This window comes from Lotus japonicus, chromosome 6, assembly GCF_012489685.1.
Source record: "Lotus japonicus ecotype B-129 chromosome 6, LjGifu_v1.2".
NCBI lineage: Eukaryota > Viridiplantae > Streptophyta > Magnoliopsida > Fabales > Fabaceae > Lotus > Lotus japonicus.
This window is the reverse complement of record NC_080046.1, coordinates 47338518-47355769: the sequence shown is the minus strand read 5'-3', so window position 1 is coordinate 47355769 and position 17252 is coordinate 47338518. Positions and strand designations below refer to the sequence as shown.

The 17252-nt window shown below is 35.5% G+C and overlaps 2 protein-coding genes, 1 long non-coding RNA gene and 1 other non-coding gene across 4 annotated transcripts; 3 read left to right on the top strand and 1 right to left on the bottom strand.

Moving 5' to 3' along the window:
• Positions 1–1197: 1197 nt before the first annotated feature.
• Positions 1198–4567, bottom strand: LOC130723870 (uncharacterized). Its single transcript, XR_009014375.1, has 3 exons — positions 4282–4567; positions 2847–2933; positions 1198–1749 (listed from the first exon to the last, which is right to left on the bottom strand). It is a non-coding gene; the product is annotated as an uncharacterized LOC130723870 (long non-coding RNA).
• A 183-nt stretch (positions 4568–4750) lies between these two features.
• On the top strand, positions 4751–7600 carry LOC130723869 (protein NUCLEAR FUSION DEFECTIVE 4-like). Its single transcript, XM_057575011.1, has 2 exons — positions 4751–5441; positions 6308–7600. The coding sequence occupies exons 1-2, from the start codon at positions 4959–4961 to the stop codon at positions 7421–7423; spliced, it is 1599 nt and encodes a 532-aa protein (XP_057430994.1). The 5' UTR covers positions 4751–4958; the 3' UTR covers positions 7424–7600.
• A 1232-nt stretch (positions 7601–8832) lies between these two features.
• Positions 8833–9421, top strand: LOC130725436 (anaphase-promoting complex subunit 2-like). The gene is made up of 4 exons (XM_057576664.1): positions 8833–8967; positions 9050–9058; positions 9159–9227; positions 9317–9421. Exons 1-4 carry the CDS (start codon positions 8833–8835, stop codon positions 9419–9421), a joined length of 318 nt encoding a protein of 105 aa, XP_057432647.1.
• Positions 9422–13724: 4303 nt separating this feature from the next.
• Positions 13725–13809, top strand: LOC130727126 (small nucleolar RNA Z102/R77). The gene has a single exon (XR_009015162.1). It is a non-coding gene; the product is annotated as a small nucleolar RNA Z102/R77 (small nucleolar RNA).
• The last annotated feature ends 3443 nt before the right edge of the window (positions 13810–17252 follow it).

Below are 17252 nucleotides of genomic sequence, written 5' to 3'. Positions count from 1 at the left end.
ATAGCTACACCCTCTATATGAATGATATTATGCACAATATTGGATGTACATGGCAAGTAAAGTCACAAATAAATATAATATATGAAATAAAAGTTATTGGGCCAATTAGGTATGACCGGTAGGAGATTGTTTTTGGATAGAGATTGCAGAATTTACATTAGGCCAAAAAACAAAAAGGCCATCAAAGTAATGAAATGGATACAATTAATTTTTAATCTTCAGGAGTGTTCAACAATGGGCAGTTTTGCTTTCTTGGAGGCATGGGCCGGTTTGGCTCGAGTGCCCTTGAGCTCCTTTTAATGACAATGAGACTTTGACCAAAAGAAAAAAAATAAAAAACCTCGAACGGTAGGAAGAGACTAATTAATACGCATAAAAGAAAGGAAAGATTTTGTAACATCATAAGACTCAATCTTTTAATGTAATTAATGTGGTGCAGAGACATGATTCATGCTCATAGGAACTAATCATTGAGAGTACACTCACTTTAGTGGAGTCAAATAAACTAAAGACATAAACAAATTTCTAAGACACTTATAGCATAAGAATGACATAACCAAATTTACCTCATTATCATAAAAGGATATCAATGACATCAAAACCTTGTGTTTGCACTCAAAGCCCTTGGTAAAAATGAAATTGGTCAATTAACATTAAAAGAAATTAGTAATGTCTTAAATTCAATTAAAAGTTTGAACTTCAGTATTTTTTTTTGAAATAACTTGAGTATCTTAAATCTTATCTTACTATTAAGGTACCGCATTGCATAACCTCTCTTTATTATAAAGCAATGCAAATGCAAAATTTTCAGTGTTTTTCTTATAAAATAAAACCTTGTTAATAAAATAAGATGTATAAAAAGAAGAGGAAAACAAAATCCATCAAATGGAGAAAAATATATTAAAGAAAGAAACTAAACACTCATAAAAAAGTAGCATAATATCTTTTTAATTCAAATTTGTGATGCTCTAATCACCCAAGGTACATGTGGCGGGTAGACTGCGACAATCAGATTAAATTTATATCATAATTACATATTCTTTTAGAAATAGCAGACTATAGTGACACAAATAAGATATTAAGTGTACATCAAAGTCTCTTAATCCAAGCAAACTCTGATTATTTACATTAGATGATCTAGTAAAAGCTAAACGGTCATCAATTACCATCAATTTGCTGTGAACATTGACTATTAGATTTGAGAGATCTAAACTAAAATTTCTATAACCATTTCAAGATCACTTAATAGCATGATAAAATAAGATGAGATACTGGCTTAAGCCATATGACTGCATCTCTTGAAGCCATATGACCATGCATGTAAAGACTACTATGAGATCTTAGACCATAGAAAGAATTATATCATTTGTCTTGGAACCAAGAATAGCTCCAAGATTGTGCAATATGAAGTGTTTGGCTCTAAAAAAATTTCTATGTAGCAAATGTGTTAATCCCCCCACAGTTATAGAACCACCTTCACGCCTTTTTATTATTCACTTTCACACGATGTTATCATCACCACAATAAAAGATTTAGGTACACAAAAAATAGGAGCAGATTCATCAGGGACTATCCTTGTCCTGTCATTGAAGAGTATCTTGAATTCATGTGAGGTTGGCCAACCCCACTCCACCATTGGTCACCAAGACAAAATAGATAATTTTATAGACCTTTCCCTAAGCAATTTCACCCCGGTACTTCCTGATCATTGATTTCCGAATGATTGCTTCAATCTTCAATTTTTTGGCCCTGAACCAACAAATAACGAATTGCATAAATAAATAATACCAAAAGCTCAAATGAACAATTTTTCAGCAAATCAACAGAAAAATGAAGAACAGACTCCTAATGGAGTTAACTGCCCAAAATTCTCCACCATCAGATGAATATGGAGAAATTAGGAGAAAATCAATGAAGAGAAAGATGAGGTACAGAACTCAAACCCAAAGCCAATCAAAGGCAGATTTGGGGATGCCATTCGAAATAGAAATCAACCACCTAGGTATTTATTAAAAATGAGGTAGATAGATTTTGAAACCTTAGCGAATATTTCAAATAAACCTAAGACAAATTTGGGATATCCATTTCTTCAACAGGTCGGTGGTCTTTAGCAATGAAATTTCGTAGACTGGACCATTTAGGGTCCGAAAAGCCCGATCCAATCTGAAAGGGCTGGAGGGGGGGGGGGGGGGAACTCGCACCATAATAGTGCAATATAATGTAAATGAGAACTTGGTCTTAAGTGTATGGTGGACAGTGGAAAACAGTGCAAATGGGAACTTGGCATTTGGGACTTGTAGATAGTGTAATTTCAATATGGTTAAACTTAAATCTATCCATCATTATTCCAAAGATGGAGATCTAGAAGAAACACCAAGTGAATGACATATTTATAAAGTCTAGAAAATAACAACAATTTGAATTTGTAAACAAAACTAAACAACTCAATGGTTCAAGGAAAATCTGGTGGTAGCAGTACCCTTCTTTTGCTACATGTTCATATTACATATTAGATTCACATATCCTTTAGGCAATGCACCGATCATAACTTTAGGCAATATCTATAATCTATAATGAAAAGTGAGCTTCTTACCATCAAAATTGAAATCATATTTTGTGTGACCAGAATCTGAAAAGCAAGTACTTGAGCCAACCATGACTATTGGTGGCAATATTTGATAATTGGTACTCAAGCTCGACACTAATCAGTTCTAAAATTCAAAACTAAGCAACATTATCCCCCATTCCCGGTATGCTAAGGTTTACAAAAAAAATTGAATTGATTGTGCAATATTGTCAACACTCAATGAACGATGAATTAATATTAAAAGGGTTAGCAATCTTACTTTATAGAAGAAATATGTTGCAATCAATCCAGTTTGTGCATTGTCAAGTACAGTGTATGTACTGCTGAGTAGTGCTCCTTGCAATGCCTGCAATATGAAATATAAGATATATTCGTAATGCGATTAGTGTTGGATAAAATGGAGCATAAATAGACATTTACTCATACAGTTTCATATGGCTATATAAAGAAGTAAGTTTCACCATTTTATCATGTATTTTTTTTTATAAGACAAATTCATTAGATAGAAGTAAAAGGGCATTTCAATCTCAATACAAAGAAATAGAAAGGATACAAAGAGAAAGGTAAACTAAACATACATGCTAGCTAACTCCTAGCAAAGATAAAAAATCTTACAATGCTCTACCCTATCTCCCACCAGAACAAATTAGACCAGTTCCAACCCAGCTTATGCAGATAGAACAATAGAAATTTTAGAGAAAGCCTTCTCCATATCTCACATACATAGCAATCAAGAAACCAAGTGGTCATTATTCACCTTGCCACCTTCCATAGTAGATTTCGTGACCAGAGTAATGCAAGAAGGCCCTTTATCCACCTACTATTTCACACAGTATCTTCTCAGCAGAGGAATTGAATAAAACTAATGCAACACTTTTATCATGTATACATTATATAATGAGAACCGGTTTTCACCTAATGAACTCATGTATAATAATGGATAATTGGAAATTATATGCATAGTTTGTCACATAAAAGAAATAGTATTACAAAGTGATTATTGTGTATGTACAAATAAAGAGACTAATATACTTCTATCAATGACAAAGAACAAACTATTTATTTTAGTGGCAACATAACTTAAGGCATCCAATCCAAACTGGGCTTTAATTTTTATCCCTTTTCTTTTTTACCCCAAGTAAGTCTTCTTCATACCTCTCAAAAACATACAAAAAAGTGAATACAGCTTACAGATACAATGAAAACATCTAAATAAGTATGAAATTTCAAGAAGTAATATTATTTAGTAGTGGCCCAAACCTAGCCAATTGCATATGACTCTCCATAAATCTCTTTCAGGAATGAGATTTCTGATAGAATTAATAGCAACAACCATCTCAAAAAACTCAGAAATAACAGATGCAACTGGAAGGGGATGTGAATTGTGGTGAAGTGAGGGTTGTGTGAACATTTATAGGCAAATGGATTTGAAGAAACATGCAAAGGAGAAGGTTCTCTAAACCCATACCCACTATAACTCTCCAGCTACAAACCTAACCCAACTTCAAATCAGATTGGAGTGACAGATGCATAAAAAATCAAGGAACTGAAAATACAGCCCAAACCAAGTACCAAAGGCACATCTAGTAAAAAATATCACATAAAAAATTCAAACAAAGGACAAAATTAGAACAAAACGTAAATCAATTGCAAAGCTACAGTAGGTTCACATTTCACTGATTACAAAGACTTACCCAAGTATTGTTGACGGTGGGAAGTGATGGCTGACGTCGGAGAAGCCATGGAAAGGGGCCAAAGATCGCGAAGAGTAGATTTTGTGAACCGCCAAACGTAACCACAGCTGGAGCGGGTGAAATCTATCACAATCATACCGCTGGCCTAGCACAAAATCGGGGAAAAGGACGGATTTTCTAGAGGTAGAGTGGCGGAAGGGAAAGTGGGTTGGTACTTACCCATTTTTCCCGGAGAGGATGGAGGCGGTTCTGCTACAACACGTGATTGAGACTTCAGAGGGGAGGAAAACTGGTTGGGTACTTACCCATCAGATATGGTTGCTAGCTAGGGTAAAAAAAAAAACTAAAGAAAAGAAAGCCAGATGGCAGAACCTGATTGGAGGTCTTTTAGGAATAGTAACTTGAGAATGAGAAGTAGTAGATTTATCATTTCCACGATCACCATGCGTACCATTATTAATCGTCTATGTTAATTATTATAACTAAACCAACACACTGTTAGTTTTGTATTCGAAGTTCTAACATGTGATTGCCATGGCTAAATATTTTAAGGGTGGAATCACGTTCTCTCCAATGACTTTTAGGTTTATTTAATGGACTCACCATCACGACCAACCAATTCAGATGACCAGGAATTGAACCATTCAAAGCCATCCAATCCATAGCCGGAGGAGGGTATGGAGTGGGTGGCGAACCGTTGGACCGGCGTGGCGGCGGCGATATGGATCCAGTGGAGCTGCGGTGCATCCTACACCTTCAGCATCTACTCTCACGTCCTCAAGTCCTCCCAGGGCTACGACCAATCCACCCTCGACACCGTTTCCGTCTTCAAAGACATCGGCGCCAACTTCGGCGTCCTCGCCGGCCTCCTCTACTCCGCCGTCACACCATACTCCGACTGTCACCGTGATTCCAAGTCCAGATGGAGCTCCTTTGCCGGACCCTGGGTTGTGGTCGCCGCCGGAGCTGTCCAGTGCTGTGCTGGTTTCTTATTCATCTGGGCTTCCGTCGTCGGGCTCATCGACCCGCCGCCGGTGCCCGTCATGTGCTTCTTCACCTGGCTCGCAGCTAATGGCCAGTGTTTCTTGAATACCACCAGCGTCGTCACCGGGTTGCGCAATTTCCCTCAATTTAGTGGCACCATCATCGGTATCATGAAGGTGCATGCAAGAATTTAATTTCATGAGTGGAATAAAATAAAATAAAATGATTCTATTTAATTTCATATGATATTTTAGTTAGTTTAAAAATCCTAATAAAAGTTTGGTAAAACCATTAATTCGGTAACTTTTTTTTTATTCTTCAAAGATAGCTTAAGTGGTAAGAGTAGCTAAGTTAGGAAAAGGTAGATTTATGATTTACTTCTTTTTGTCCGATGTATAAAAAAATGTAACTTATAGCTTTTCTAATATTTTTTTTTAACTCATCTTTTCTAATACTTGAGAATTGAGATAGCTTGTAGATTCTTTTTTAAAGCTTCGTGATTTAATTAATTAAAATATTAATTTATTATTTATTATCTTTTTAATGTAAATATATATATATGAAAAAGAAAAATAGTACTTTATTTTTATTATAAATTATTTGAAATAAATCAAAACTTTTAAAGTGTTTAATTATTTTAAAATTAATATCTTACAAATATAATGTGTCATATAAGAATTTGAGTGTTCAACCTCTAGTTTAGTCAATTTTTTTTAATCAGCTAGCTTATGGTTTTTAATTTGCTTTACACCTTTTAGCGAACTTATTAGTTGGACGTGTCAAACATATATAGCCACAATATCAAAATAAAAGTTGTTGTCTAGAGGTCTCAAAAATTGTTTGGGGACACCTGACATTAGTGAAAATTTGACGTTAGCTCGTACTTTTTAAGGTAAAAAGTGAAAGAATTTTTTTTATAATTAAAGTAACCTTTTGAATTGAAGTGGATCGAAGTGAAACTGTGCGCTAAACTGGAATTCAAACACATCCAGCCTTGTAAAACTAGTAAAACTATAATCTTGTTCTTTCTTGATATGTTCAGGGCTTTCTTGGGCTCAGTGGAGCTATCCTGATTCAGCTGTATCACACATTTTGTGATGGGGATCCCACCACCTACATTTTGTTGCTTGCTTGCCTACCTGCGTTCGTCTCAGTGCTGCTGATGTTTCTGTTGAGGATCTATGAAGCTCACGTGGGTGATTACAAGAAGCATTTGGACAGCTTCTCCTTGGTCACTGTGATTATTGTTGCCTATCTCATGTTCATGATCATCTTGCAGAACTTCGTGACATTACCATATTCCACGCGGATGTTCATGTTTGTGTTACTTGTTGTTCTACTAGCCTCACCTTTCGGCATCGCTGTCAAAGCCCAGTGGGAGGAGTCACAGGAATTCGAGGCTTCAACGGAGTATCAACAACTGCCTAGTGTTGATCAGGGGGAAGTACCGGTGAATTTGGATGATGCCATGCCATTTGAAGAAGAAAAGAATCTCTTGCAAGCAATGTGCACAGTTGAGTTCTGGATGTTGTTTGCAACCATGATATCTGGGTTAGGTTCTGGGCTTGCAGCTATAAATAATATGAGCCAAATTGGAGAATCTCTTGGATATAGTACTATTGAGATTAATAATTTGGTGTCACTTTGGAGCATGTGGAATTTCCTTGGCAGATTTGGAGGTGGACATGTATCAGATTATATCATGCACAAAAGAGGTTGGCCTAGGCCTCTATTGATGGTTGTAACTCTAGGGGTGATGATAATTGGCCATTTAGTTATAGGTTCTGGTTTCCGTGGGAATTTGTATTTGGGTCCTGTTCTTATTGGCATCAGCTATGGTGCACATTGGTCCTTAATGCCTACAATCACTTCTGAGATTTTTGGTGTGAAGCACATGGGTACCATTTTCAACACTATTGCTGCAGCAAGCCCAATTGGATCTTATATACTTTCTGTGAGAGTTGTTGGATATATTTATGACAAGGAAACCATTGAAGAAGATAACTCATGCTTTGGCATCCACTGTTTCATGTTGTCCTTTTTTATTCTGGCTGGTGTGGCTTTTCTCTCATTTTTGGCTGGTCTGGCATTGTACTTCCGGACCCAAAAGTTTTATAAGCTAGTTGTTCTTAGAAGATTAAAACATTATGCACATTGATGAATGATTTGTTTAGCAGTATTTGGATGAAGAAACCTTGATCTTGTTTTCTTTGTTCTGATTGGCACAAATATAATTACTCTAATGATGTAATCTTCTAAAGGTCTATTTGGACGATTCAATTTGTGAATGTTACTTCTTGTGTGTGCAGACAAGTGACAAAACAATTGCTTCTCATATTAGTACGCGCCTTATGTTTACTCTTTAGGCACAAATACAATTTATTGACTTTTAGTGGCTTGTTTTCAGATTGTCGTTGTTGATCTCTTTAGAGCATATGATCCCATGGAGGCTTGATAGGCGGTAAAAGATGTAGACGATGCACACAAATTGAATCGTCCAAATAGACCTTTAGAAGATTGTTGCGGTTTTTAACCTCCACAAACAAAAATCTTGTGACATCCAATAGACATATATGCTTAGCTTGTTGCGGTTATTAACATCCGCAAACATTTGTTGTAGTTAAGTTAACTCGTATGTTTGTTGGATGTCTAGGTTGAATGTCTACCAATCAAATGAGATTCAACAGCTTCACAAGCACCAACTTTAACTTCAGGTGTAATTAACATTTTTAGGACTAAAAACTAATGCAACCAGCGATTTAAGGGCCTGTTTGATTGCAGTTTTAGTTTTTAGTTTTTAAAACAATTTTCAGAAACAATTTTTAAAAACAGTTTTCAGAAGAAGAAAACAACTTGAATAACATGTTTTCTAACATTTAGAAAACTGATATCTGAAAACTAAAAACAGAAACTGAAAATATTTTTTAGTTGTTTTGGTTTTTTAGTTTTAAAAACTGAAAATGAGAACTGTTTTCAAAAAGAGTTTTTGAGTTTTTGAAAACTGGTCGTACCAAATAGGTTTTCAGTTTTTAAAAACTGAAAACTGTTTTGAAAACAACAAACAAACATATGAGACCATATAAGAGATATTTTTTCAGTGGGTTAATGGTTCAATTAATATCTAATTTTGTAAGCAAACTTGATTTTAGTCTCTCAATGAGAAAATACTTTTAATGGCGGTGAAAAACACTCAATAATTGTAAAAATGACGGTTACAAACGTCATTTTTTACTAAAGGACTGAAATCAAACTCACTTACAAAATTAAGGACTAATTTGATCATTATCCCTTTTTAAGTCCAAACTCCAGAGAGTAGTTTGGCCAACACTGTTGAGTCGGGCTGCTCATCATAGGCATCGTCGCGTAGTGCTCCTTTGTAGCATCATATGTATCATACTACCTCCTGAAATCATATGTCCAAAAATCAAATCAAATCAAACAGCAGAACTTAACTTAGGGTATTAAAGTGAGCACATGACATGAATGTGGAATTGTTGAATACGGATTTTAGACACACTCACTGAAGATGAAAAAGAAGAAATCCTCTGACCATATGTGTACACCATTATGGAAAACGTGGCTGAGACAAATAAGAATGGAGGCAGTGGCAATGCTCAGAAACTTCTTGGAGACGATGAGGAGGAAGACAGATCTTGGGACTCAGTAGAAAATCAACCTCGGAAGGAGATGGCTGTGTATGAGGTATATGAAATTAAGTTCTTCATTAAGTTTGAACGGTAGTAACTTTTAATTCATATTTGTGACTTGCTTTCATATTTTTCAGTATCTGCATGTTAATTACTCTTAGCTTTCACAATGTGATAAATCTTTTCCCTTAAGATGATGCATTGCACGAGTTGAAAAGATATCTAACATGCATTGTCTTGCGGCAGAAATTTATCTTGGGGATGCTCAAAAACATTGGTAGCATGACATTAGATCGCATTCACAATATGCTTATGGTAAGAATGGTTTTACACCACCTTCATGAATGTTTGGAGACATAACATGATCAACAAGATTAATGATGTGATTCTTTTTATAACTGCAGATGTTTTGCAATGCCAACAAATCACAACTACAAACCTTTTTATCTGGTCTAGCCTCTGAAGAGAAGTTAGAACTTCGGGATGAAATATACATTCTAAAGTACTGAAATAATCCTTTTGGCCATAAGTTTTAAGCAGAAAGGCGACATATGTTTTTCAGAGCCTGAATATCTTGAAATTGTCATGTATATATGTTTGTTTGTTTCTATAGTCTTTAAACCATTGCACAAATTTCAATCATTGCATGCATGGTGACTATCCATGTCTTTATTGATTGTTGTTATTCCTACTTTTGGACTTCAATAAACAGATTATGATCTGACAATATGTATACAGCAAATTGTGCTTCCTTTTTTGTTGTCATATGTGTTGTTGCTCTGAAGAACCTGAGACTTTTTTTTTTTGATAAATCAAAATAACATTAATAAAATGTGGAGTATAATGGGTACTCCAAACCCAATGCAAGGTTACAATACAAGCAGTACAAGAATGAACAGGAAACAAATGGCAAGTACATATGATTCCTCCACTCCACATGTTCCAATCTAGAGTTGACACAAACTATAAAGAAGTCCAACGTTTATCTTTGTTCTCTTGGATCAATGTGAATTTAAAGATATTATTGGCTTCCTGTGGTTGTGTTTTATGGTTTGGCAACTATTTTCCAAATCTGCTCCTCTTATGATGTTTTTAATTCATTTTCAACTAGCGTTTTTACCCTGTGCGTTGCACGACGAATATTAATCTCATTATTTAGTCACATATTAATGAATTAAGATATGAAGAAAATGAGCATTCTGCAACAATAGTCCAATTCTCCTTGGAGGTATCGATTTTGGCGAGATCATCGATTTTGCCGGCCATCAGAACAAAGATTATTTCAAAGCTATTATATGCTGGAAAATAGATGGAATGATGAAGGTGAAAAATAACATAAGGAAGTATATATAGATGAGTCAGAATTAGAGTTAATGATATATAGATGTGCCACTTGTTTGAATTTGTAGGATTTGTTCAGCCTAATAGGAAAAGTTATGCTTCCTCCGTCCTATTTAACTGTCCATTTTGAAGAATTTTTTTTGTTCATATTTAACTGTTCACTTAGCATTTCAAGAGAACATTAAATGATGTTTTTACAACAAATGTCATTGTCAGTACAATAAATGAGGAGAGATAACACATACTTTAAAGGGTAAAATAGAAAAATAATCCTCACTTTTTCTAAAAATCAACACAATTAATCACATCCTTAATATGTGTGTCTCCACTCAAAGTGGACAGTTAAATAGGAACGAAGAGAGTATTTATGTAGTGTTTGTTTATTGTACATAACAATGAAAGTACATAATAATGTTCCAATCTCTTTAATTTCCAATGCTTCTCCGGAGACAAAGATCATATTCTCCAAATTACGTCTCTAATTTAGAGAGGTTAATTTCATGCATTGGCTTTTCTAATTTCCCATTGTACTTAATGCTTCCAATAAGCAGTGAAAAACACTTCAAATGACAAAAAAACTTCTTTCGGCCTCCTACTTATCCAATCAGTTAATTATAACTTCAAAATTAAGAATTGATGAGCAGAAACAGAAGAACTCCGGATGTTTTAGACACAAATGAAAATTGTGTTTATGTAATCATATCGCCATTAACAAATATTTGTATTTAGGCTTAATTCCATTTTAGGTCCTTGATGTTTCACAGTTGTGCGTTTTGGGTCTCCGATGTATAAAACTTCCGGTCAAGCTCCCTCACGACACCAAAACGAGCAGTTGAGGTCCTTCCGTCAGTCGACTAACGGAAATGCTGACGTAAAGGGACTCAAAACGCACAAGTGTGAAACATCAGAGACCTAAAATGAAATTTAGTTCGATCAATTAAAAATAGTTTTTTTTAAAAAGAATTTAATTAATTAACAAAAATATTTGTTAAGTTTGCTTTAAGAAACACAGTTGATGATGTGGAGGAAAGGTAAGAAGCGATGAGGAGGTGAAGGACAGTGGTCGCCTCAAACGCGGTTGATGATGGTGGCGGGCAGAGGCACGACACGGCGGCCCTCGAGGTAGCATGCGATGGTAATGAATTGTGCGGTTCTCCTTCCTTTGGTCACGATGCGAGCGCACTTGGAACCCGATAATCAAAATCAATAGGAGGGAACAATGTTCATGGATGTATTTTATAAACAACATAATTTATTTTAAAAAAACAGCGAAAAGTATTTTTTATATTTACACACGTTTATATGGGCCTTCTTTTTCCATGTGGTATTTGTCACACCAAAGCTCCTCACTACATTTCTTTCACTTTTCAATGTGGGATTTGCCACTTTGCTACGCCTCATATATATGCACAAATTAATACACCAAAAATCAACATTAATTAACCACATGTGATGAGTGAATAATGAATCATATAATAATTGTTCATTTAGCACAACCATGTCATACAAGTTGAATACTACTAGGATATTGGAATGGAACACACTGGTGTAGGCAAAGGTTCATTCTTTTTAGTTACTTAGTTAATAAGCCAAAATCCTCAACTTTATTTTTTAATAAGTTATGGTTTTGTAGACTGGTGCACTAGAAAATTACGCAAGGTTGCTGGTGCACTAGAAAATTACGCAAGTTTGCTGTGCATTTTGAGTTTGATATTACTTAATTCAACTAACAAAACCATTAACATCATACCTCTTGCTTGGTTCGTTAAATCCCACAAAATTGTTCATGGCGCCTATGGCATGTGCCTCGTCTTCTCCGGTTATAGGCTTTCTTTTTTACGTAACCTTCATGAAAGTCTTATCTCTGATTTGGTAGTAAATTTAAATATCTTTCTCATAGTAAGATTTGTACATCTATCAACATACTTATATGTAAACAAACTAGCAAACCTATACGCTAATATATTAAATTATAGTGAAAAATAAGTGTGTATATTTATATAATCAAACTATCAATATTATAAGCTATAATATATGGATGAAAATAAGTTAAGATTATGTTGATTTGTTATGATCTGAAACCTATTTAAAATCATAATTTGTAATAAGGTACTTTTGGTGCTTATAAGTATCCTCCAAAGAAGCAATTCGCCAATAACATTCACATAACGGTGGACTAACTCTTCCAATGAAGGATTTCTCATCCCACAAAACTAGAACCAGAGACATTGCTTAAGCGGGTTAGTAACGTACTTAAATATGTCATAAATCTATTTCTAAATAAATTAATGTCATTAAATCGTTGCATAAGTCAACTTATATAAATAAAATATGAAATATTAGTATATTATAAGAAAATCCTATAGCAATAACAAAATTATTTATATTAATCATATAGTCTCTTCTTATAAAAAATCATATAGTCTCTTATGTATACAAAGTTTTTGAACGACACCTAACATTTTTAACTATGGCATACGCTGCCTAATCATTTATTTTAATTTTTTACTTCAAAACAAATGAGTAATGTTTAAGTGGAAGCAACAATATAAAGAGATTTTTAATTGTTGTTTGCATCTCGAAAGAATTTTCATGAAATCCATTACAACATTGTCTCTTGAGTACTTTTTCTCTATCCACTATTTATCCTAGATATAGAGATGAGTATTTATGAGGACTAGAGATGAACATATTTTCATTTTCAATTATTATTATTTGAAAATTAAACTAAATTCAACTCCAACCCTGAAAAATAAATCTCTCTCTCATCGTTTCCAAGAATCATGAATAAAAGTACACCAATAGAACTTCAATTTTATAACCAAGACTCTTCACTACTTTGTCTTCTTCTTATGATGTGGGACACAATTTTATTAACCTCTGCCCACTTCTCTTTTATAACCTAAGCTAGGCTCCTCATCCACCATGGTTTCAAGAGCATTAACCGATGCTCTACTGGTAGTATGTATTGTTTGTAACCATGAAAATACATTCCTCTTGTTTCTGCACAATTTAGAGCCACAATAATGAGTTAGAAAGGGATGCCAATTTGCAAGAGAATAATTGTGCCCTGACTACTATATATTTGAAGTTGTTGATGATGATTGCATTTGAATTATTAGGCTCTAAAATGGACATACTTTTACTACTTACTCGGTAACTTTCCTGTATTAATATTTTATCAATGATTGTTTATTGTGTTTGGATTATCAATTAGACAATTACTCATTCCTATCATCCTTCAGAATGAACAGCTACCATGAGCTTCTGCAAATTATGCCTCAACAGATTTAGTTATGCATCTTTCGGAGCACAACATTTTCTTGTTTGACGTCCAAAGAGATTTTCTTCTTCCATATCTCATGTTGCTGGTGCATTTTGAGTTTGATTTGAGAATTTTTACTTTATTTATAGATTTGAATGAAGTTACGTTTCAAGTTGCAAAGGAAGCTTGTCTGGCCTTGGTTTGGAGGACGGAATGATGATTATTTGTTTCCCTGTAATTGGTTTAAGTGTTTGATTGATGGCATTGTGTATTAGCCCTATCTGGCTATTTTCCTTCATCACCAATTTCAGTATCCCTTACATCTAACTCTTCCAATAGTTGACACTGTCTAAGAAACACAAAAGCCTCTCTGTTGAGCAAGCTACAAGCTAGCCTCCATTCTAAGAGAAACGAGTCTCGAGCATGTACCTGTTATGCTGTATATAGATGCATGTGTTATCTTGCGACAACATGTTAATTATGTCCAACTTATCTAGAAATTTATGTGTTTGTACAAGGAAGGAGATATTCTCATCTCATTATTGACTGCGACACATTTACTTATGTCTCAGCACCATTTGTTTGAGAAGTTAAGCCAATGTGGCTAATATCATGGTTACATTTTGACAAATTAAGCATCTTCATTGACTTGCAACTAGATTTGACGGTTGCAAGGCCCTCATTATCAAAAACAAGGCAGTGAGTTCTCAATGACCAAATCTCCCTCTCCAGACATGCAGCTAGCCTCTGCAATTGCCTTTGCAGCAGAGTCAGTGAGATTTGTGCGGTTATAGCCAAGGAACCAAACCCCACTTGGGTGAAGATTCTATTGAAGTATACATGTTTGAATGAATGGAATAAGTCCCAATTGGATGGAATAGCAAGTGTAAGAAGGCACCCATCCATTGGCTCAAGGTTGTGGTAAATGTACGTGGACGATGTTCAAATCACTATGCCCAATGTGAATTGTGAACTCCTAACTCCCTCATCACTTTGTGAAGTGTCTCGTGTTCCGTTGCGTCACTCCAACAGTGGTATCAGAGTCGATTGTCCGACATCCCTTGCGAGTGAAGTCGATGGTCTGTAGTGAAACTTAGATGATGCGACCTTGGCGAGTGAAGCCGATGATGCGACCATGTTGTGTGACGGCTTCTTGTATCGAGGTTACAATTAACTGGGAGAGTCTGTGTAATGCACCAAGTAGGCAATATGCCCTGTTTGCGGTGTAACCCGTTGGTGTTGAGTTCCAACGATCAATACAAGAGTGTGCAAAATGAAGTGCTAAGGGGGTTAAAGAAAGAAAGAATAAAGCTTCGGAAAAAAAAAGGAAAAAAAAAAGAGACCAAGAAAAAACCCCAAAAGGTCGGGGTTAAATTTGAAGGGGAAGGTAGTAAAAAAGTAGAAATATGGAAAAAGTGGATTCACACTTGAAGCGTAGAGCACTTTTAAGTGTGTGGATGAAATAAGTCACACATTGGATGAAATATGTAAGACCCAAGTTTTAAGCTTAGAATAAGTGGAAGAGATTTCCATTTACGATTAGGTTTGACGTATCGTGAAGGGAAAACCTGAACAAGAGTTTATCGAATGGAATAAATTTATGAAGGAGAAAGTTCAAGAAAAGTCAAAGGATTGTATCGAAGTCGATTTAAGTTATAGCACGACTAATATTCGTTTTAAAACCTAGGACAAGAACCTTAGGAAATTAAACTGTGTTCCACCCTTGGAACACTGTAGGAATTTAGTCCAAAAATCTTCAGAGAAATGTTAGAACTTCTCTTTTTCCATATATCACAATCGTTTCGAGGCGAAACTCTAGGATCTACGAACGTCCGATTCCAATCATCAGAAGTTTGCCGAAACCAAAACCCTGGTATTTCAAAACCCTAGAATCAACCGACAATGAAGACTTTTTCTATTCAGAGCTTCAAATGAAGATTCTACACGCGTACACCCATTTCTCTCGATGATTTCAATCTTTCTTCAGAAGGAAGTTTTCTATTCCGACATCCGATGCAAAAAGCAACTTATCGGGTAAACTAGTTTTACACCGACTTTGCATTAGTCGCCTAAAATACAAGGGAACCTCTTTTTAGTTTTGGAATTATTTCGCCAAAACGTATCTTAGAATTCACGGAGAATGAAGCCGGAAAAATCAGAATCGTGAAACTTTCATTTTCCCGCATTTTTCCATCCTCTATATAGCAAGCCTCGAAAACCAAAAATCATGCTGATATTTCTTTGAAGAATTAGAAGATTCAGCGGGGTGAATATCGTGTCTAAAATACGTTGGAATCAGTAGGAAGAATCGGAAATCACTCTCATATTTTTATCGTAACTCTATGAGCTAAATCCTCCGATATCTAAACAAATCTGTACCGGTTTACAAAATATCTTCTCAAAAATATCTTCACAAAATATCTTCTCAAAATATCTTTGATAAATATCTATCCATCCTTATCCAATCTTTACAAAATATCTTCCATTTCATTCCCTATATATATATGTTGAAGCTTGAAACAAAAACCTCACAAAACACAAAAACTCACCCATTTTCTCTCTTGAAGCCGCGAGTTTGCTAGGAGGAGGAGGAGAAGAGATTTTGTTCATTTCTTGCAAGATCGTCGATTAAACAGTTGCTACTTCAAGGTTCCGAGGTATAGTCGCTTTTCCTTACCTCTGATCGTCTTTTTCCATAGCTTTTCTCTATGTCCTTATGTGCTCATAGTTTTGAGGTTTTTGCAAAACTATCTTGAATACTTCATTTTTTATTCTAAACATCTTCCTTACGTGCCCAAGAGCACTTCTGTCGGATTAGTTTTTCCGTTATGTCGCCGGAACTCCGCCGGAATCAATTTCTGCTTAAAATACCCATTTTTAAGCAAAGTCTCAACCTTTGGGCTGAAAACTATCGCCTTAGCTTAGTGCTAGTAGGATTAGTCGTCATAATCGTCGTTAGTATCAACCCCATCTAATTTGTTTTTCGAAACTCTGATTTTGAAATTCTGAGCTGAAAATAATGACCAAAATACCCCTGCGACAGTTTTCGATTCGATATTTTTTTCTGAGAGTTTCCTTGGCCTAGATATCGCCTAAGAATACCTAGGAATCGATTTAGATCGAAGAAAAAGTTCGAAAACCCTATTTTACATAGTGGCCGAAACCTATTGCTTAGAGTACCGTGTCCAAAAATAATTTTTGGGTCTCTATGACCTGAGCCATTGCGTAGCTCTTCCGATTGTCGAAATTTTGGCGCTGGTTTCGTGTCATTCCGAGTTCTGTAGCTCGAGTTATGCTCGTTTTAGCGAACGAGGTTCTGTCGTCTATCCATGCTTAAAAAAATTGTACTCTGAAGCTTCTTAAGCTTTGTCTAAACGCTAGTTAGTATTGTATTGACCGAATTGACTTGTTTTGATTGACCTTCGCTTCGTTTGCTCAAAGATTCGTTTGGAGGAACACTTGGAGCAGGAAAAGAGGATTGTGAAGGAGCCTTGCTTGAACACACTGGACGAGTTCGAGGTTAGGGCAACTTACTTGCTAGCTAATGCTTTGTAGGCGTCGATAAATTCGACTTAATTTATTGTTTATGCATATGAATTGTCTGGATTGAAAATGTTTTCTGAAGGCTTCGGCCGAGTGAACTGATTGAGACGTGTGTCTCCGTTTTCTGGGCTTCGGCCGACATGGGAGATTAGGATTTATCGCATTGATATGTTGATAATTGACTCGCATGC

Excerpts from the sequence above, each read along its gene's own strand:
- LOC130725436 (XM_057576664.1), top strand. The coding sequence starts at position 8,833 with ATGGAAAACGTGGCTGAGACAAATAAGAATGGAGGCAGTGGCAATGCT. Across the intron at positions 9,228-9,316 it reads GCATTCACAATATGCTTATG|ATGTTTTGCAATGCCAACAA; the intron begins GTAAGAATGGTT and ends TTATAACTGCAG.
- LOC130723869 (XM_057575011.1), top strand. The coding sequence starts at position 4,959 with ATGGAGTGGGTGGCGAACCGTTGGACCGGCGTGGCGGCGGCGATATGG. Across the intron at positions 5,442-6,307 it reads CCATCATCGGTATCATGAAG|GGCTTTCTTGGGCTCAGTGG; the intron begins GTGCATGCAAGA and ends TGATATGTTCAG.